The 22,458-nt window shown below is 41.9% G+C and overlaps 1 protein-coding gene across 1 annotated transcript; it reads right to left on the bottom strand.

The window, feature by feature from the left end:
* Positions 1 to 142: 142 nt before the first annotated feature.
* Positions 143 to 21,988, bottom strand: syt12 (synaptotagmin XII). The gene is made up of 5 exons (XM_067993469.1): positions 21,713 to 21,988; positions 14,656 to 14,871; positions 13,315 to 13,435; positions 2,420 to 2,553; positions 143 to 913 (listed from the first exon to the last, which is right to left on the bottom strand). Exons 1-5 carry the CDS (start codon positions 21,986 to 21,988, stop codon positions 740 to 742), a joined length of 921 nt encoding a protein of 306 aa, XP_067849570.1. The 3' UTR covers positions 143 to 739.
* Positions 21,989 to 22,458: the final 470 nt, after the last annotated feature.

The raw sequence follows: 22,458 nt of genomic DNA, 5'->3' as shown, positions 1-22,458 counted from the left end.
TGGCTGCAAACCAACTCAAAACCACATACACCTCTAATTCATCACAAACATTCTAATGTTCTATATATAATATAGACTGTGTGCTGGCTCCCCTTATTAATTGGACAAAAACCTTAACAAAATGCCAGAATATGCATAAGACTTTTCCTGCGTGTCATGTATATTTTATGTTAGTTTGCATTTCAAATATTATACATTCAAGATCCCTGCTGATCTGTGCAGTATGTTCATTGCGACACAACACCAATCATTGTTTGCACACTCTCTATTATAGCATATTTTGTAAAAGAAAACATTTTTGGAAGGATTTAGTCCAGTGTTGATATATGGGATTGTTTGTAGGTTTAGGGTTAACATGGGGACTCTTGGCTGTGCCTTCTGAACAGATAGTAGCATCAGATGATTCACCCCTTTGTTATCCTTGACCACCCTTTAATCTATAAATATAACCAATGCACCATTCAATATGAAGCAGTCAATGGGATGGCTGCTTCATAGCAGCTCTTTTTACAGATGCATTCATTTAATAAGCCAAGTTCATTTAGATTTGTAATTGGTTCTTCTGTTACCCTACTACAGATTTTCCAGTATCAAGCCGATGTGAATAAGTTGAGAAAGTATAGTGAAAAATAGTGTCTCAAATTTGAATTTCCCAAAACACCAGCATTAAAGAGTAAGAATTTAGTCACCATGCAAAATATTTACACAAGTGCTAAGAACATTGCAATGTTCCTTTGCTTTAATTCTTTCGGAGCTGGTGCCACATGGAGACGGGTTTCCTTAATGTTGCCAGCATTTGGTTCCAGTGAGTGACGCCCATCCCACTGCTCTCGGGCCCAATGATGACGTGTCCTATGTTCTCAGTTCTTCCATCTTCACAGCATTCAGCTACTGTCACTCTCAGGGACAATTCCTGTGCCACGAACAAAGCAATAGACGGGTCATTCAAACTCTCAAAAGATAAACAAGAATAGCAGCGTACAGTTATGATACGCCCCAGTGAAACCATTCGAAAATATCCTTAGATAAGGGCAGTGATTGTATAATTAATATAGTCCTCACTGCTGGTGTTAACGTGATTTACCCACTCCAAGCGGTGGATGGTCAAACCAATCTCTGCTGCTGCGATTCCTCCGGGCTGTACTGATCACTAAAATACGGACTGGTGTGGGTTGCAGCTTCCACTCAGTTCCTGTACTGGCCGAGAGAAGCGCCAGCAGAAAAAGTGTGTCTGCCAGCAAAGAGAGAATCGTGGGAGAGACCCACGGCAGCACCGAGGCTTCCTGGAGTCCTCATCGGGGATAACAATCGCCGATTGGTAAATACTGTACAGGGGATTAATCAGGTATGAAGAACTGCCTGAAATAGCCGGCGTGCTCAATACATTATAAGCGGCACCTTTGGAACTGACTCTTATGGTAATGGCAAGTGGTTAGCGCTTTTTGGCCGATGTAGGCGGCTGCCCACGATAAGCGTGGACAGTATATGTGGTGGGGACTGTACTGGTTAATTTATTATATATTCTTATGTTTCATTGTTAAACAGTGTCCAGCACTGGATCAGGGTACATTGACTTAAGAGATGAGGAACTCTGTGCCTCACTGCCATAGGAGTGAGTTTGGGAATTCACTGCAGGCACAGTAGTGGGCTTCAACCCTTCTGCAACACCATGCATTGAGACTCCAAACACTGTGCACATGTTGCCATCAGTAATTCTGTTCATAGCACTCATTTATGTGATACAGTTACTTACATTTTTAAAAAAATTATAAGCTGCATTGCGTTAGAACTAGGGAAAACAGAAAGTTACACTGGGATTGTACCTGGATGACAGATAATTAGCACCATCTTCACATTAAATCAGTTGATCGTGACACTCTCAGTATCATGATTGAGAAAAGGAACGATTCTCTCGACACCCAGCACCCATCAATCATATTTACAGCCTTCGAGAGCTCACAGGCCACACTGGGTACAACTTGTACAACTCTAACAGAAACATTATAAATCTGTTTAATCCAATTATTTTTTACGTCAGTCCCTATTTATTACGAAGCAAAGATTCATCTATATCGACTCAGCTGCAAGACAATGATACGATACCGAAGGTGTTGTGTGGAATATTAACAGTGATGGCTATTAAATAGAACCAAGGAAGATCGAAGTACCTACATCGATCAGTTTTGTGCTGCCGGTTATTTATGTTGAATGGCACTTATAGGAACCACATAGTTCTCCAATGATCAACGAGGATAACTTTTTTTGGCGGCATTGGCCCCAGTCCAATATTGAACGAAAGGGAAACCCCTCTGTCAGCTGTTGCACAATCAGTCCAGTTTAAACATTGGACTCTATGGGGACGCTGAAGGCCACATGGATAGTGTTTTCACTTAAGATAAGCGGCATGTTGGATTCTTACCTGCAGAACAATTGCAGGAACTGAAAATATCATGGCTTCATTGAAAACAGGATTGGGGTCATCTCTCTTCATCCCCGTCTTTTTCTTACTTATTTTCCTTGCATCTTGAAGGAGATAAACTTTCACAAATGGATCTGTTCAGAGCCGTAAAAAAGACAGGGAAGGAGACATTTATAAGGAAATTAAAATCCATTTGTCACACTTTTGCAGTACTGCACTTTCTTTATAATTATAGCCTATCGCTGTGGTAGAGGAAAAAATTCTGTCTCTGGTATCAACTTTATTACCAATTTGCTCATAATCTTCCATTGGATAATAGAACATATAAGACAAAACTGTTAAAGATTTCTGTATCCTTTCACTTTATTTTAAATTCAGCAAACCTAATTAAATAACATCCTGGTAATGCATTAATCTGGTAGTAAAGCTCTTTCTTAACTCTCCTTTTGTCAGAATGCCTCATACATCCAAGTATAAAAAGACATGGTTACAAAAGCAAAATAAAATCAGATCAATAGCTTATTGTTGATACCATTTATTACAATGCTGGAGTAGTTTTAAAAGAGAATTAAAGCCCAATGTACACTAGTTGAAAGCTGAAAATTAACTGAACAAGAGAAACACCAACGGGATCACCCACGCTACACACAGTGAATATCAACAGGATCAACATTACACACAGTGAATAATGACAGGATCAACATTACACACAGTGAATATCAACAGGATTAGCATTACACACAGTGAATATCAACAGGATCAGCATTACACACAATGAATAGTGACAGGATCAACATTACACACAATGAATAGTGACAGGATCAACATTACACACAATGAATAATGACAGGATCAACATTACACACAATGAGTAGTGACAGGATCAACATTACACACAATGAATAATGACAGGATCAACATTACACACAGTGAATAGTGACAGGATCAACATTACACACAATGAATAGTGACAGGATCAACATTACACACAATGAGTAGTGACAGGATCAACATTACACACAATGAGTAGTGACAGGATCAACATTACACACAATGAATAATGACAGGATCAACATTACACACAATGAGTAGTGACAGGATCAACATTACACACAATGAGTAGTGACAGGATCAACATTACACACAATGAGTAGTGACAGGATCAACATTACACACAATGAGTAGTGACAGGATCAACATTACACACAATGAGTAGTGACAGGATCAACATTATACACAATGAATAATGACAGGATCAACATTACACACAATGAGTAGTGACAGGATCAACATTACACACAATGAATAGTGACAGGATCAACATTACACACAATGAGTAGTGACAGGATCAACATTACACACAACGAGTAGTGACAGGATCAACATTACACACAATGAGTAGTGACAGGATCAACATTACACACAATGAGTAGTGATAGGATCAACATTACACACAATGAGTAGTGACAGGATCAACATTACACACAATGAGTAGTGATAGGATCAACATTACACACAATGAGTAGTGACAGGATCAAAATGTCACACAGTGAATGGTGACAGGATCAACATGTCACACAGTGAATGGTGACAGAATGAACCCAAACTACACACAGTGAATATTGCTAGGATCTACATTACACATAGTGCATAACAACAGGATCAAACCACACTACACACAGTGAATAGTGACAAGACTAACCCATGCTACACACAGTGAATAGTGACAAGATTAACCCATGCTACGCACAGTGAATAGTGACAAGATTAACCCATGCTACACACAGTGAATAGTGATAGGATCAGCATTACAAACAGTAAATACCAACAGGATCAACCCAAACTACACATAGTGAATACCAACAGGATCATGCATGCTACACACAGTGAATAATGACAGGATCAACCCATGTGACACACAGTGAATAGTGACAGGATCAACCCATGTGACACACAGTGAACAGTGACAGGATCAACCCACACTACACACAGTGAATAGTGACAGGATCAACCCACACTACACACAGTGACTAGTGATAGGAACAACCCACACTACACACAGTGAATAGTGACAGGATCAACCCACACTACACACAGTGAATAGTGACAGGATCAACCCACACTACACACAGTGAATAGTGACAGGATCAACCCACACTACACACAGTGAATAGTGACAGGATCAACCCACACTACACACAGTGAATAGTGACAGGAACAACCCACACTACACACAGTGAATAGTGACAGGATCAACCCACACTACACACAGTGACTAGTGACAGGAACAACCCACACTATACACAGTGAATAGTGACAGGATCAACCCACACTACACACAGTGAATAGTAACAGGATCAACCACACTACACACAGTGACTAGTGACAGGAACAACCCACACTACACACAGTGAATAGTGACAGGATCAACCCACACTACACACAGTGAATAGTGACAGGATCAACCCACACTACACACAGTGAATAGTGACGGGATCAACCCACACTATACACAGTGAATAGTGATAGGAACAACCCACACTCTTCACAGTGAATAGTGACAGGATCAACCCACACTACACACAGTGACTAGTGACAGGATCAACCCACACTATACACAGTGAATAGTGACAGGATCAACCCACACTACACACAGTGAATAGTGACAGGATCAACCCACACTACACACAGTGACTAGTGACAGGAACAACCCACACTACACACAGTGAATAGTGACAGGATCAACCCACACTACACACAGTGACTAGTGACAGGAACAACCCACACTACACACAGTGAATAGTGACAGGATCAACCCACACTACACACAGTGAATAGTGACAGGAACAACTCGCGTGACACACGGTCAATAGTGACAGGATTAAACCACATTATACAAATATAAATACCAACACATAGCACCTTTCACGACCTCTAGATGTCCCAAAGAGCTATGCAGCCAACGAAGTACTTTTGAAGTGTAGTCATTATTGTAATGTGGGAAACTTGGCAGAAAATTTGTGCACAGCAAACTCCCACAGACAGCAATGAGATAATGACCAGATAATCTGATTTAGTGATGTTAGTTGAGGGATAAATATTGGCCAGGACACTGGGGGGAAGTTCACTGCTCTTCTTCGAAATAATTTTATGGGATGTTTTACGTCCAGCTGAGAAGGACAGTCGGGGCCTCGGTTTAATGTCTCATCCGAAAAACGCTGCCTCTGACAGTGTAGCACTCCCTCAGTACTACACTAGAGTGTCAGGCTAGATTTTTGTGCTCAAGTCTCTGCAGTGAGACTTGAACCCATGACCTTCTGAAATTACCAACAGGATCAACACTACACCCAGAGAATACCAACAGGATCAACACTACACCCAGAGAATACCAACAGGATCAACACTACACCCAGAGAATACCAACAGGATCAACACTACACCCAGAGAATACCAACAGGATCAATACTACACCCTCAGAGAATACCAACAGGATCAATACTACACCCAGAGAATACCAACAGGATCAACACTACATCCAGAGAATACCAACAGGATCAACACTACACCCAGAGAATACCAATAGGATCAATACTACACCCAGAGAATACCAACAGGATCAATACTACACCCAGAGAATACCAACAGGATCAACACTACACCCAGAGAATACCAGCAGGATTAACACTACACCCAGAGAATACCAACAGGATCAACACTACACCCAGAGAATACCAACAGGATTAACATTACACCCAGAGAATACCAACAGGATCAACACTACACCCAGAGAATACCAGCAGGATCAACACTACACCCAGAGAATACCAACAGAATCCTAAGAACACGTGAAATAGGAGCAGGAGTAGGCCATACGGTCCCTCGAGCCTTCTCCACCATTCAATCAGATCATGGCTGATCTCCGGCCTCAACTCCTTTCCTGCTCGATCCCTATATCCCTTGATTCCCCAAGAGTCCAAAAATCTATCTATCTCAGCCTTGAAGATACTCAACGACCCAGCATCCACAGCCCTCTGGGGTAGAGAATTTCAAAGATTCACAACCCTCTGAGTGAAGAAATTCCTCCTCATCTCAGTCTTGAATGGTCGACCCTTTACCCTGCAACTATGCCCCCTAGTTCTAGACTCTCTAGCCAGGGGAAACAATCTCTCAGCATCTATCCTGTCAAGCCCCTCATAATTTTATATGATTCAATGAGATCACCTCTCATTCTTCTAAGCTCCAGAGAGTATAGGCCCATTCTACTCAACCTCTCCTCATAGGACAACCCTCTCATCCCAGGAATTAATCTAGTGAACCTTCGTTGTACCACCTCCAAGGCAAGTATATATTTCTTTAAATAAGGAGACCAAAACTGTACGCAGTACTCCAGGTGAGGTCTCACTAAAGCCCTGTAGAACTGTAGTAAAACTTCCTTATTCTTGTACTCCAACCCTCTTACAATAAAGGCCAACATGCCATTTGCCTTCCTAATTGCTTGCTGTACCTGCATACTAACTTTTTGTGTTTCTTGTACAAGGACACCCAAGTCTGTCTGAACACCAACATTTAATAGTTTCTCACCATTTAAAAAAATATTCTGTTTTTCTATTCTTCCTACCAAAGTGAATAACCTCACATTTCCCCACATTATACTCCATCTGCCACCTTCTTGCCCACTCACTTAACCTGTCTATATCCCTTTGCAGACTCTTTGTATCCTCCTCACAGCTTACTTTCCCACCTAGCTTTGTACTGTCAGCAAACTTGGATACATTACACTCGGTCCCTTTATTGACATTGACTTGACCATTCCAATGCTCTCCTGGCTGGTCTCCCATCTTCCACCCTCCATAAACTTGAGCTCATCCAAAACTCTGCTGCCCGCATCCTAACTCGTTCACCCATTACCCCTGTGCCCGCTGACCTACATTGGCTCCCGCTCCAGGAACACCTGGGTTTTAAAATTCTTATCCTTGTTTTCAAATCCCTCCATGGCCTCGCCCTCCCTATCTCTGTAACCTCCTCCAGCCCTACAACCTTCCGAGATCTCTGCGTTCCTCCAAATCTTGCTTCTTGCGCATCCCTGATTTTAATCGCTCCACCATTGGCGGCTGTGCCTTCAACTGCCTCGGCCCTAAGCTCTAGAATTCCCTCTCTAAACCTCTCCGCCTCTCCATCTCTCTCTCCTCCTTTAAGACGCTCCTTAAAACCTACTTCTTTGACCAAGCCCTGTTCTATTATCTCCTTATGTGTCTCGGTGTCAAATCTTGTTTGAAAATCGCTCCTGTGAAGCGCTTTGGGACTTTTTACTACGTTAAAGGTGCTATATTATTGCAAGTTGTTGTTATCAATTTACCAATTACACACCCATACTGCAAGTTGATTATAGGCCCAGAAATTGCTCGGAGCAGTGAACCAACAGTGCTCACCGCTCCTTAGATTTATGCGGTCTTTACTGGGTGCACTTCCTCTAATTTTAAAAGTTAAATTTTAGTTGTTTGGCAGTCACTAAGAATTACCATGCTGTTAAAACTTAGTTTAGACCTGTATTTTTAAATGTACCTGTTTTGTGGTGATATTAGTTACTTTCCAGCTGGGTAGATGATCAAGTTGGCGCTGGTCCATTGTTTCCACTGATTCCAGTCGGTGATATCCCTTTTATTCGAAGCTGTCAGATCGCCGGCAAACCAGGAAGAGCAAGTTCCGGATTTCCATGTTTCACTGCGCATGTGCGAATGCCGGAACTTGCTCCTCGATTTTGCTACTAACAAAAGAGAGCACTGTTGAACTCACTGTTCTTTTCTAAGCAATTTCTGGGCCAATGTCTTCCTGTATTTTAATGCATTATTCCTCAGTATTAACTAAACCCCCTAATTTGGTGCCAACTGCAAATTTTGATATTGTGGTTCCGACTCCCGAGTCTAAATCATTTATGTAAATTGTAGACAATAGTGGTCCCATCACTGATCCCTGTGAGAAACCACTTCCCACATTTTGCAAGTCTGAGTAACTACCTTTATCTCCTACTCTCTGTTTTTCTGTTTTGTAGCCAACTTGCTATCCATTCTGCTACTTGTCCCGACTCCACATACTCTGACCTTAGTCATAAGTCTACTATGTGGTACCTTATCAAAGACCTTTCGAAAATTCAAATATGTTACATCTACTACATTACCCTTGTCTACCCTTTCTGTTACTTCTTCAAAGAATTCAATAAAGTGATCAAGCATGACCTTCCCGTTTGAAATCAGTGCTGACTATTCTTTATTATATTTTCAGTTTCTAGATGTTTTTCTATTACATCTTCGAGTAAAGATTCTATTATCATTCCTACCACCGACGTTAAGCTAATTGGTCTATAGTTCCCTGGACTTGTTCTATCTCCCTTTTTATATATAGGAATCACATTAGCTGTCCGCCAGTCCTCTAGTACTATTCCCTTTTCTAATGAATTTTTATATATATGTAATAGTGCCTCTGCAATCTCTTCCCTAACGTCTTTTAATATGCGCACATGCAATCCATCTGGACCAGGGGTTTCATGCTTTCTAAGTTTGATTAGTTTATCAATTATCTCCACCCTTTCTATCTTAAATGTCTTTATATCCTTTTTGATCTCTTCTTCTAATGTCATGCCCATCATGTTAGTCTCCCTGGTAAATACTGAGGCAAAGTAATTATTTAATAATTCTGCCATTTCGTTGTCATTACTTGTGAATTTATCGTGTATATCCCTTAGTGGCCCTATCCCTCTACTGATTTTTCTTTTGTTATTTATATTCCTTGATAATTTAATTTGTTAGTTTCTCTTTGCTTTCCTAATTGTTTTTTTGACTTCTTTCCTAACCTTTTCGTATTCCCTTTTGTCATCCTCTCCTTTGTTGTCTGTGTACTTAGTCTATGCCTTTTTCTTTAGTTCCAATTTTACCCTTATTTTTTTATTCATCCATGGCGTGTCATTACTGGCTAGTTTGTTCTTGCTTTTTAGAGGGATATATTTCTCCTGGATTCAATTGATCACCGTTTTAAATGTTTCCCACTGCTGTTCTGTTTCTTTGTTTGTCAGTACATTTTTTCAATTTATTTTCCCCACTTCCATTCTTATCACCTTAAAATCAGCTTTTTTCCAGTTTATTACTTTGGTCTTTGTCTTACTTATGTCCTTCTCAATCTTTATCTTAAACATTATTATGTTGTGATCGTTATTGCCTCGATGTTCTTCTATGCTTACTTCCCTTATCTGTTCTGGTACATTTCCCATTACTAGATCCAGCAATGCTTCCTCTGTTGTTGGGCTTTTTACATACTGGGTAAGAAAGGAGTCCTGCACACATTGTAAAAACTCCATTCCCTGTACCCCTTTACCTATCTCTTCTTGCCAGTTTATTTGGGGGTAGTTAAAATCTCCCTTGATTATTATTCCATGTTCTTTACTCATTTCACATATTTGCTTACATATTTCTTCCTCCACCTCCTTTCCATTATTAGGTGGTCGGTAGTATACTCCTTATTAATGTGATCGATGCTTTCTTATTTTTTATTTCAATCCATATGGATTCTGTTTCTATCCTTCTGTTAGTGATGTCCCTTTTTTCTACTGCCATTATGTTATCTCCGATTAGTACAGCTATTCCACCTCCCAGTTCTTCCTTCCCTATCCTTTCTGATTATGTTATAACCTGTAATATTTAGTTCTCAGTCCTGTTCTTTATGTAGCCATGTTTCAGTTATTCCTACCACATCTGGTTCCTCACTACGGATTATCGCCTCCAGATCCCCCGTTTTATTTTAGCCGCTGTGTTCATTGCTGTTCAAGCAGTTTAATTTGTCTTTAATAGTTATTCCTATTAGTTTATTTTTAACAGTCCTTTTATCATTCTGTTTTGTTCCTTGACTGTTTATGTTATCTTTATTCCTTACCCTGGTCTGACCTTCACACTCATCTCCTGTTTCTTTTATCTTTGGGCTTTTTATGGAGAGATTAGTTCATTTCCAGCACGGGAGGAGAGCAAGTTCGCGCTGGTCCATTCATTCAGCTGGCAAGCTGTCCTCCCCGGGCAAATTTCAAACGAGCAGGTCAAATGGTAAAGCAATTTCCACGTTTGACTGCGCAGCTGCACTCGTTGGAACTAGCTCTTCCATTTGCCCTGAAACAACAGTTAGCCCTGTTAGCATTGCTGTTATTTTATGAGCAATTTCCAGGCCATTGTATCAGTGTTGCCATATCAAATTGTACCTGGGTTGATAGGAATTAGCAGGACATACTGAAAATTTCTATTTTCAGAGATACACTTACAAATACAACATCGACAATTAAAAACCAGGTAACTTGATTTTCCTGGAGATGGTTCAAAGCTGCTCATATTAATTTCAATCAGAGATTTTCTGGTGGCTGGATTGCAGTGGGAAACTGAAGATGAGAATTATCACTCAGCATTTACAATATTGAAAAGTATTTTAACATGCATATAATACATAAAAATTGACTGGGAATAACTGAAAAGGTGCACGCCTTACAGTTACTTTCTTAAAGTCCAGTTTATTGTACAATGCTTTTACAATAAAACTTAAATTTTAATGGAGCTCACATTATTCCCTTTTGGCTCAGCACCCATATGGAAATACAGGCTCCTGATTTTCCTTTATCTAGGCCTAATTACCTTGGGGGAAAAATTGGATAGGGGCCGTTCTTGGTCGTAGGTGGCATGATGTGCTCTTACCCCACGCCCAATGGCCCCTGTGCAGGCAGGACGCAAGTTTCGACCCACCCGAGGACTTACCTGCAATCAACGTTCCATTTCAGGCCTTGCATGTGGAATCAATGCAATTTGCACTTTCCTCCACCAGAGGGAGCTCAATCTCTTAAAGGGAGGATGTTTCTTAGAAATCTCTTAAAGGTAGCTGGTACCGGTTATTTGCTGAAAATAACAGTCTACTGTCTGCACGGAATCTGAACGGAGATCAGACATCGCACACGTAAAACACAGATGAGGGTCCCATCCCTATGTTTACACACTGATGAGATGTGTTAAAACATTGAATAAAGGTGCGCACTACTAAATCCCACATCCTCCAATCTGCCTGCCAGATCTCACCAATCTGCCGATCTGTGTTGGTACGACGCCTGCGAGAGTGCGTGCACCAAGGTTCCCTGCTGATGCACTAGGATCAGGAGGGACATCCTATATCCGCAGGGGGTGGGGTGGGGGTGGGGGCAAGAAGCCCTCCAGACATATAACCAAAAGGCAGTGGGACGCAGCCGAGGACAAAATCAATGCCAGGCGCACAGCATCGTGAACATGGATGCAGTGCAGGAAGAAGTTCAAAGCTTTGACATGAGTGGTCAAGGTGAGTGAGGTCAACAGTCAAGTAGCGCCTCCTACCAAATGCCCCCTGCACTACATTCCCCATCCCCCACATACCAACAAACTTACTCTTTCCATCAGTACTCGACTCTTCCAAACATATGCTTCCTCTCACCCTTACACATTGCCATTATTTCAAGCCGCCCACCCACAACTCACAGGTCACACACACTGGTAGCTATTCAACCATGACAGGCACATCACCCAGACACACATCCCGCTTTCTTGCAGGGGAAGGTGGCGCATATCAAGAGGCAACAAGTGGCATTTAGCCCCTCGAGCCTGTTCCACCATTCAATGAGATCATGGTGGACCTGTGACCTAACTCCATATACCCGCCTTAGCCCCATATCCCTTTATACCCTTGGTTCACAGAAAGCTATCAATCTCAGATTTAACATTCACAAGTGAGCTAGCATCAACTGCCGTCTGCAGAAGAGCGTTCCAAACGTCTCCCACCCTTCGCGTGTAGAAGCATTTCCAAACTTCACTCCTGCACGTCATGGCTCTAAATGTTAGACTATGTCCCTGCGTCCTAGTATTGAAGTCTAGGAGACCTCCAAAAACAGTTACAAAAGTCTTGGCAGCCAGAAACAATAACCCAGTCACTAACCTGTAAACCCTGCATGGTCCCTTTAAATAGCACTGGTGGGGGGTCCTCCATGCACTCTAAGACACGTTCAGATGGTCGGGAGTAAGACTATGCATTGAGTTGAGCGTTAAGTGCCAAAATTGTGTCTATCACTTTAAATCAGCGTTGCACACTGATTGAAGCCATTTTCTCACTACTTTACATGATTCCAGCGTTCGTTATCTGCGCCTGCGCTAACTCCTATACCGAGATGGCGTCTGGTGCACGTCACGCTGGAAACGTGTGTGCGCATCCAAGACGCCATCTTGGATGTCAGAGAGGCCGTGTAGGGCCGAAACAACAGGCACTACACGGCCTCTCTGACAATTTAGCGCCCCTTATCTTTCACTATCTCCTTGATAGAATATTTGACCAACTGCTGCGGCCAGAGGAGCAGCAACATTATCTACATTGAAATCCATCTGCCCTTATTAGCCTGCTCATTTAACTGGCCCCAACTCCTTTATCCTCGTCACCTGACTGTATCGCCTGGAGCGATCTGCCGAATTTACAATATGAGAACTATGTTATGCCACATTATTTATTAATATGCAATCAACAGGCAAGCCAGAACAGTCTTCAATCCAGTTAACTTTATTTGGCGACTAAATCCATGAGTCTTGATACCTTGTATGACTCGGTCTTTGTGTCTATGAGGGAATTACATACTTATCATCTTTATACGTGGCATTTTATCAATTCTTATAGAAATACAAGTAAATAATAACCACTGGATTTCTCTCATCTATCAAGGAGTCCTATTGATTTGTGAAGCATCAAGTACTGTGTCCAATCCTATGCCTTATGGCCTCTGGCATTTTGAGCATTTCCCCCATTACCAGCATTCACTGAATTAGTTGGTAATTCCCAGGTTCATCCCACCTCCTGCTTCACCTTACCGGATGTGGTCTTTCCTTTGTTCCAGATCAGGTTTTTGGCTTTGACCACCACCACTGTCAGCCGCTCTGCTGTAGGCAGGTAACTGAGGGAGAGCAGGATCTCCCCAACCGTGTCTGTCGCCTGTACAGACAAAAGTATGGTCAGTTCTCCATGCAACCAACCCAAAGGACCATGAGCATTAAGCACAGACAGAACTGTAATGTATGACAAACGATTTCAACCAGAACCATCGTTTTTCTTGTCAGAAGGTAATCCAGTTAGCTTTGCGGTGGAGCCACAATCCCCCCCCCCACACTGTGATCATTATATTTTTGTGGCCCTCAGCATGGTGACTATTATACCTCAGCTTCTGTAACTATGAAAGAATTACATCCCCTCACTGTCGGATCATTAATCTCAGTCCCTACAATTATGATAGTCATGTCCAACTCACTATCATAACGTTAAGGGATATCATAAAAGTAGGGAGCTCTTGCTGCAATTATATAGGGCTCTGGTGAGACCACACTTGGAGTACTGTACAGCCTTGGTCTCCTTACCTAAGGAAGGATATACTTGACTTAGAAGGGGTGCAATGAAGGTTCACTAGATTGATTTACTGGGATGAGAGGGTTCTCCTATGAGGAGAGATTGAGTAGAATGGGTCCATATTTCTGGAGTTTAGAAGAATGAGAGGTGATCTCATTGAAATGTGTAAAATTCTTAGAGGGCTTGACAGGATAGATATTGAGAGGCTGTTTCCCCTGGCTTGAGAGCCTAAAACTAGAGTTCATAGTCTCAAGATAAGGGGTCGGTCATTTAGGACCGAGATGAGGAAAAATTTCTCCACTCAGAGGATTGTGAGTCTTTGGAATTCCCTATGCCAGAGGGCTGTAGATGCTCAGTCGTTGAGGATATTCAAGACTGAGATTGATGGATATTTGGACACTAAGGGAATCAAGGGACAAGAGGATAGGGCGGGAAAGTGGAGTTGAGGTAGAAGATCAGCCATGATCTTATTGAATGGTGGAGCAGGCTCGAGGGGCCATATGGCCTACTCCTGCTCCTATTTCTTATGATTTTATGTTATACATCAATGTGCTTAATCATGATACAGTTTTACCTCAATCCTAATCATTATTAAATGGTTATACTTCTTGTAGATTGATTCATCCCTTAAGTGCTACTAGCTTAAGACATTTTCCAGCCTAAGTATATTAAATTGGTAAATAACCAGAAAATGTTAAGAATTATGAATGGAATCTGTGAGACATTTTAAAGAACCTCACACTGCACTGTAAAAAGTGCTTTACATGTTCCATTGCAAAAAGGAAGATGTCCTTGGTTTGTGGTTCTCTCACCTTATTGACATCCTGCAGGTAAAGCCAAGCATTAAAGGTTCTGCAGCTAAGATCCAGATCTGAGAGCTTCAGGTCTGCCAAACCTGTGCTGATGTTTCTGTCATCTTCGTCGATTCCAAATACAGAAAACCGTAGACTGTTCTCATCTAGAGCGGAGGGGTCCAGCGGAATGGAGAACTTCTCGTCAAAGAACACAGAGAACGCATTCCTCTGGATCTGCACGGAAGAAATGACGCAGCTTGAAATTATCCATACTTTAGGTCATGATCACAGTGAATCATGGATCAGTTAATCTGGGAAAATCTCGGCTCAGTCCCAGATCACAGAACATACTGTTTCAATGCCCACAAACTTTGCTCCAAATGAAAATTCAACACCACAGTGTTTATATGCTAATAGTGCACTGATCTCCACCCTTCAGGATTGAGCACAGCTTTCAAACAAAACCTATCAGTGTGGTGATTTTGACCTTTTTAACTGTAGGATATGCTCCTCGGCCTAAATTGAACGCAATTAGATTTATCTTCGCAGAACAAACCTTTATGGAGATTGAATGAAAATTCTTTCCTGCAATACATTCTCTCTCTTGCCACAGCACGTATAAATAATTAGCATAATCTGCCATTTTCATAGATTCTTGCTAACATTTTGCTGCATGCAAATGCGTTTTGCATTTTCCTTTTACAATTACAAATTTCCCTCATACATATATCTCCTGCTCTGCTATACTCTGCAGTAATGTTCACGTTATGCCTTTGGGTTCTCTTTTAAGTCACATACCTTCTTCATGGACTTCCTGCCAGGTCCACCAAGTCATGTTGACCTCATCTGTCCTTTATTTGTGCCGAGGTGGCCCGTTCACCAAAACTGTGCCAGCGTGACTCTGTTACTGTGCTTGTCGGCACATACAAGGGCATTGTCAGTAAATCAGATTTAGGGTATTCTTACATTATAGAGATGCCAAGGAGTGGCAAAACAGACATGGTCCACATGGGAATACTGTCACCCACTTGCCTTTTATTTCTTCAGCTACATCCTTCAGATGTGATCTCATTTGCTATTTAGCAGAGCAGCGATTCTGCAGGAAAATGTCAGATTCCATCTATCAAGGTACATCACCTCTGGCGCTAGTGAATGATTTGAAGCAGAAATAAGCCAATTTGAGCAATTCGTGACAATCTATGATAATTTCAGTCTACACCTTGTCATTAGCATCATATTATTAGAACAATGTCTTCACTGTGGTGTCATTTTCTTCTCCGAGGGAAAACCTTACCATTACACAAACGAAACAGTTGTTATTTTGATTGAAAAAAAACTACTATTTTGATTAAAGGTTCAGACTGGGAATTCTTTAAAAGAGATGATTTTGAACACACTGCAGCCAGTTTTAAAGGAGGCTGCTGGTGATAGATGGCACAAACCAGAGATTTTGAGTTATTTTCCCTGAGCAAAGACTTTTCTCAAATTAGTTCAATTAGGGAATTCTAAGGTTCCTTTGTCTTGATTATGGTCACAATAGAGCCATAGGAATGTTATAGTGACCAGGTTCCACATCGTTAGCAGCTGCCATGGGTTCAGTTCAACCGACCAAACCCACAGCCAGCAATATTTGACCCAAAATATTATCGGTTCTATGGCCAATCCTCATTCAGCATGCCTGGTATCTAACTCTACGGTATGGACCCCGGCAAGCCCTGAAGAATCTCCTGGGGCCAAAAATCCACGGCCCTTCTGGCACACCCGCGCCATAACTCCGGCAGAATTGCGCCAGAAAGGCCCCTGCCACTGGACTCAATAACTACCTCTCCACCACTGTGGCTGCATTACGTACGATCTACAGGATGCACAGTAGCAACTCACCGCGGTTACTTCGACAACACCTCCCTCTCCCTGAGACCTCTACGGCCAAGAAAGAGAATTGTGGCAATATTGTGGGAACACCACCACCTCCAAGTTTCCCTCCAAGTCACACACCAGCCTGACTTAAACATACGTTGCCAATCCTTCATTTCTGCTGGGTCAGAATCCTACAATTCCCTACCTAACACCATTGCGGGAGCACCGTCACAACAAGGACTGCATCAGTTCGAGGAGAAAGCCCATGGTCCATCACCTTCTCAAGGGCAACTAGGGATGGATAATAAATGTGGCCTTGCCTGCGACATCCACATCCCAAGAATAACTTTTTTAAGAAGCCAGGAGCATGGCATCTATATTTGACTGACCCTGACCCTGGAAGGTCGATTGGAGTCAGGGTGCATTTCTGTGATGATGATACTTCCCAATCAACAGGGGGAAGGGGTGGAGAGCCTAGGCCACGATGTCCTAATAAAAATGTTGAGACATACTCCTTTTCAAACGCTGTAATTGGGAAACATTCGGAAGGCAGCAAGCTCTCTCAGACAGTGTGAAATGCATTCCAAATAAGCGCTTGCAACTGAACACAGAAATCACTGAAGGAGAGGCACCGGTGACTTACAACTTCTGTTGCCTACTCCAGTCCCAAGTGGCAGCGTCGTGAAAGGTCATTAGGTTCCTTTTCATATCATCCATTCAATTTGCAGCACTGGTTGGAAGTATGCACGAAACACTGAAGGAATAATCAAACAGTGCCTGCAGGCTATTGGAAATCAGGACGTTCAGAAATAAGATTATTCAGAACTTACAAGGATTTGTTCCATGTCAAGAATGTGACAGTTGCAGGCAGCTGCATTGCATCTAATTTATGACGTACCTGACCGGGGAACGCTGGCTACAAAGTAGAAATATGGCTGTCAGGGAATTAACAGAGCTGTTACTTGATGAGGAGCAGTTCTGATTGGCAATCATTAAAAAGAGATTAGAACGGACCAGATAAGAACAATCAAATTATTCTGCAACTTGGAAAATACAACTCAGGCACACATTGCATTACAGCGAGTCACCAGCTGGACCATAGTACAGGAGATGAGCTGGAGATGAGTTAACTCATTCTACCTCCCTCTGAAGCTAGTTGGACAAGACCATCTACCCTTGCTTCTTGAATGTCTTCAGTGCTGTTCCCTCTGCGCATCACTAAATCCAATATGAGAATCAGGTTCCTAGAGCGATGAGCTTCACCGGGTCAAATAGCATTTTCTTATGTTCATATTTATCCCAGGAAAGATGGCAGTGGTGGAATATAACAGTGTCACCACTGCACCTCTTACTTGTGACAACGTGCTTGTGAGTCAGCAATCGGATGAGAGGATAGTGGCACAGGGTCGTGAGGATATTACACACTTTGATGATGCAGAGCAGAGAGGGCATTAGTTTATGTTACCACAAGTGTGTGGTGTCAGTCTTCACTCTGCATTGACATTCTCCCTGCCTTGTGCTGGTATCGTCTCGATTTTCCATCTTGAAACACACCAGAGGAAATGTATCGAATGGAAAGAGGCACCGATATCACTCGGGTGGCTGGTCTGCTGGCAGCTGGTAAGGAACGGCTGCCACAACACTTGGGCACTGCCACCACAGGTAACGGGGGTGGGGGGGAAAAAATACTTGATTCAGACGACAGACAATTTGGTGCTGGTAGGCAAGGTGTACAAGGAGCAGACACCGTTCATCTCAGAAACTCCAAAGGGATTTCCATGGGGCCCACCAGCAGCTTTCTTGGAGGAAAACACACACCGTCCCAGTGATATAGGCTATCTGTTCCAGATCATTGGTTTAACCACTGACTGTTGACTGTGCTGCTGAAACACTTGAGAGTAAAATCTACTCCAGGCTTGTGGGGGCTGAGATCTATCACAGTGATTCTGCTGCGTAGGCTTATGGCCACTCAAAATCAATATTCAACGGGAAATCAGCAGTCTAATTGAGAATTCCTATTACCACTGCAGCTAATAACCCAGCACACAGACTGGATGCATTTTCCATTCAAAGATGCTTCATATTATAAGGGGGAGGAGATTTCCTCCGCACTGCGCATGCAAACAAAGAACGCACTTACGATTTCCCTGTCAATAATGAATGGAAGAAACCTTCTTCCAGGTGGTAAATTTTAAGATTTCTTGAACCCAGTGAAGGAGATAGGAGGCACGTTCATTTCACCTGTGCAAGGGGTCTCACTGGCAATTAAAAGGGAAGCACGTTGAATGTAAAACACGTCTTTTCATATAACTTGTATCTTCAAGATTTATTCTCCTCCATGTTGTGAGAAATCACACACATCACATCACACGACAGTTGCTAAAGACACACCACACTGGGCCGCAGAGTTGCAAAGGAGTTGCTTTACAATGAAAACACACTCCCCCTTAAAAGAATGTTCCTTTTTAAATGCACCTAGCAACTATTTGAAGGTTGAATGGTGGAGTTAGCTAATGACTAAAAACTTTCTGAACCTCTCTATCTGTGGTGGCTACTTGTTATACTGATGACAGTGTTCAATATGTGAATATTCACTCTCTTTGCCTGTGAACCCAGACATAGAACAGAGTTACAATATCGCTGATCTATTGCTTCAGTTCCAATTAAAATCTAGGTAACCGATGGTAGGGATAATCCTAAATTGACTTCATTTTTTTTTGTAGGTTTTTGTTTGCCGATCCCAGATTTCATGATGGTGAGGGGCGGGGGGGGGCATCAAAGATGTACGTGACTACATCAATGACTTGCATGAAGAGACCGAATGTATGGTTGCTAAATTTGCTGATGACAAAAAGGTAGGTGGGAAAGTAAGTTGTGAAGAGGACATAAGGAGTCTGCAAAGGGATATAGATAGGTTAAGTGAGTGGGCAAAAATTTGGCAGATGGAGTATAATGTGGGAAAATGTGAACTTGTCCACTTTTGCAGGAGGGATAGAAAAGCAGTATATTATTTAAATGGAGAAAGATTGCAGAACTCTGAGGTACAGAGGGCTCTGGGTGTCCTAGTACATGGATCACAAAAAGGTAGTATGCAGGTACAGCAAGTGATTACGAAGGCAAATGGAATGTTGTCATTTATTGCAAGGGGAATGGAATATAAAAGTAGAGATGTTTTGCTACAGTTGTACAGGGCATTGGTGAGACCACATCTAGAATACTGTGTGCAGTTTTGGTCTCCTTATTTAAGAAAGGACATAATTGCTTTATAGGTGGTTCAGAGAAGGTTCACTCGACTGATTCCTGGGATGAGGGGGTTATCTTATGAGGAAAGGTTGGACAAGTTGGGCCTGTATACACTGGAGTTTAGAAGAGTGAGAGGTGATCTTATTGAAACATATCAGATCCTGAGGGGACTAGAAGGGGTAGATGCTGAGAGGATGTTTCCCCCTGTGGGAGAGACTAGAACTAGGGGCCACAGTTTAAAAATAAGGTGTCTCCCATTTAAGACGGAGATGAGGAGAAATTTTTTCTCTCAGAGGGTCGTGAGTCTGTGGAACTCCCTTCCCCAGAGAGCGGTGGAGGCAGGGTCATTGAATATTTTTAAGGCTGAGTTAGATAGATTCCTGATTAACAAGGGAGTTAAAGGTTATAGTAGGTAGAGGTTCATATGGTAGGGATAGGAATCTAGATTAATCCTGAACCTGATTCAGCATTTATCCCAAACCACTACTGCATGGATTGGTGCTGAAGAAGGCATATATTTATTTTGACTTATAACTTAAAATAATAACATGAAAACATCGGAGCAGAAAAAAGGCTTTTCGCCCCTCCGGCTTGTTATGTCATCCATGTCCTGTTTCTAAATGCATCTGACAATTTTTCGTCTTTTCGTACTTCCAAACCCACACAATGTTTGCATAACGGATTTTTTATATCGAGTTCAAGTATAATATTTATAATTTACTGTTGGTTCTTATATTGCTTCTTTCTTCAATCTCTGCTGCTGTTTCCTGGCTCTGGCTTTTGTTCATGTGGCTTCTGTCTCTCTATTGCTCCTCTTCTGCTATTTCTCAAGATCACAAGATAATTATGGATGTGGGAGGCCACTTGACCCACCTTAATTCATCCATCCAGAGTCACTCCCCCATTGCGGCATCTAATTGTTTCTTAAATGATTTCATGGTCATTGCTTCCACAAACTACCCTGGAGACCATTCACATGTTGATCACTCGAAGGGGGTAATTTTGACTTTGTGCGATAGTGCAAAACACTATCGATATCGATTCAGCCTCCCATTATACATCTCTCCCGATTTTCATTTTCACTTACTTCTGGGACTGCACTTATAGACTCATGAGTCCCTTCCTGAGAAATTAGCTTTCTTGTAGACAATTGTAAACAATTTTACAACACCAAGTTATAGTCCAGCAATTTTATTTTAAATTCACAAGCTTTCGGAGGCTTCCCCCTTCGTCAGGTGAACGATATTTTCACCTGACGAAGGGGGAAGCCTCCGAAAGCTTGTGAATTTAAAATAAAATTGCTGGACTATAACTTGGTGTTGTAAAATTGTTTACAATTGTCAACCCCAGTCCATCACCGGCATCTCCACATCATTCTTGTAGACAGTTATGTATTTCTTTTATATTCCAGTGATCCACAGAATTGAACCTTTTTGTTAAATAAAATGACATATTGTAGCTATACCAGCGATGAAATTCTATCACTGCCACTTAATTCAAAGCAAACAAAACTTTTATCTTAGCTAAGTCTATGTAAGGTGGTAACGATTGACACCCAGGTAAAGCACATCACAAAACAATCTAATCAAGGACCAGGTTGAACAGAAAAATAATAATCAATCACCAAGAACATATTGTCTAGTTATTATCATTACGGTGGCTTCTGTGATTGGTTGACTTCATCACATGGTCAGTGGAGTGCATGTTTTGTTCTATGGTGCCATTTTGTTCCCTATCCTGCAATACTTCTGGAAGCCCTCCCTCTACTTTTTCAGTCAGGCACTCAATAACCCAACCTGTTGTACTCTGTGTTACATGGAACGCACTAAGCCCAGCGAGAAAGATTTGATGTTTGCCCTCCAATGGAGCAGCAGAGCATGACTGACTGTTGCCTGATTTGAGGGGTCAAATCATCATCCACTGAAACCTCCCCTCCGCACAGTCAAACATAAAAGTATAAATTCATCCAACCTACCCGGGAAATCCCAACAATCTGCTCATCTGGCAACAAGCTGATGCGCACGAAGCAAGATTCAAAATTGACATCTTCTTTCTCGAGCAAATCTTTCCCTTGTACCAGAGTGACGTGCAAGGTGTTTGAGTTCATATCGTACTCCAAGCACATCTCAATCTGCCCTACAGTGAAGTCATGGCCAAAGTTATTACCAATGGATGATATGGAATTCAGTGAGTCTGTAGATACAGATTTTTTCATGGGTCCGTAGGATGTCAGCTCCACATCCTTAGTCATCAGTTCCAGAGTCCCGAGCTCGTTGATGTTTTCATAAGTTTCATCTATCTTGAGGCTCGACTGGTGACTGGGCAAACTTTTCTCTGTGGGCTTTTTATAACTTGAAGCTGCTGTTCTCTGAGGAGAGAAGGAGAAAAAAAAATCAACTCAAGTGCTGATGCATATTTCTATTTGCATTCAAGACAAGTCATTCTTTTGAACGTCTGATTTCACCTTCGGAAATTGGATTAATGGACCAGGTTGCTGCATCCAAACATTCACAGGTCTGTAACCATGAATAACACCGTGGATTTGTTGATTACTGAAACAGTGAAAGTCTTTGCAGTATGCAGTTCACTGTAGGTAAAGGTCCTACGTCAGAAATATTTTCAATAAGATTATTATCTCAAGTCTTCGAGCACAAGTTATGTCAGACTGCTTTGGTAAAAGGCAATCCATATTGTCCTTTTACAAAAATATTCTGTCATAAC

Source organism: Heptranchias perlo, chromosome 12, assembly GCF_035084215.1.
Source record: "Heptranchias perlo isolate sHepPer1 chromosome 12, sHepPer1.hap1, whole genome shotgun sequence".
Taxonomy (NCBI): Eukaryota; Metazoa; Chordata; class Chondrichthyes; order Hexanchiformes; family Hexanchidae; genus Heptranchias; species Heptranchias perlo.
The sequence above is the reverse complement of the archived record's forward strand: the minus strand, read 5'-3'. Positions and strand labels throughout refer to the sequence as shown.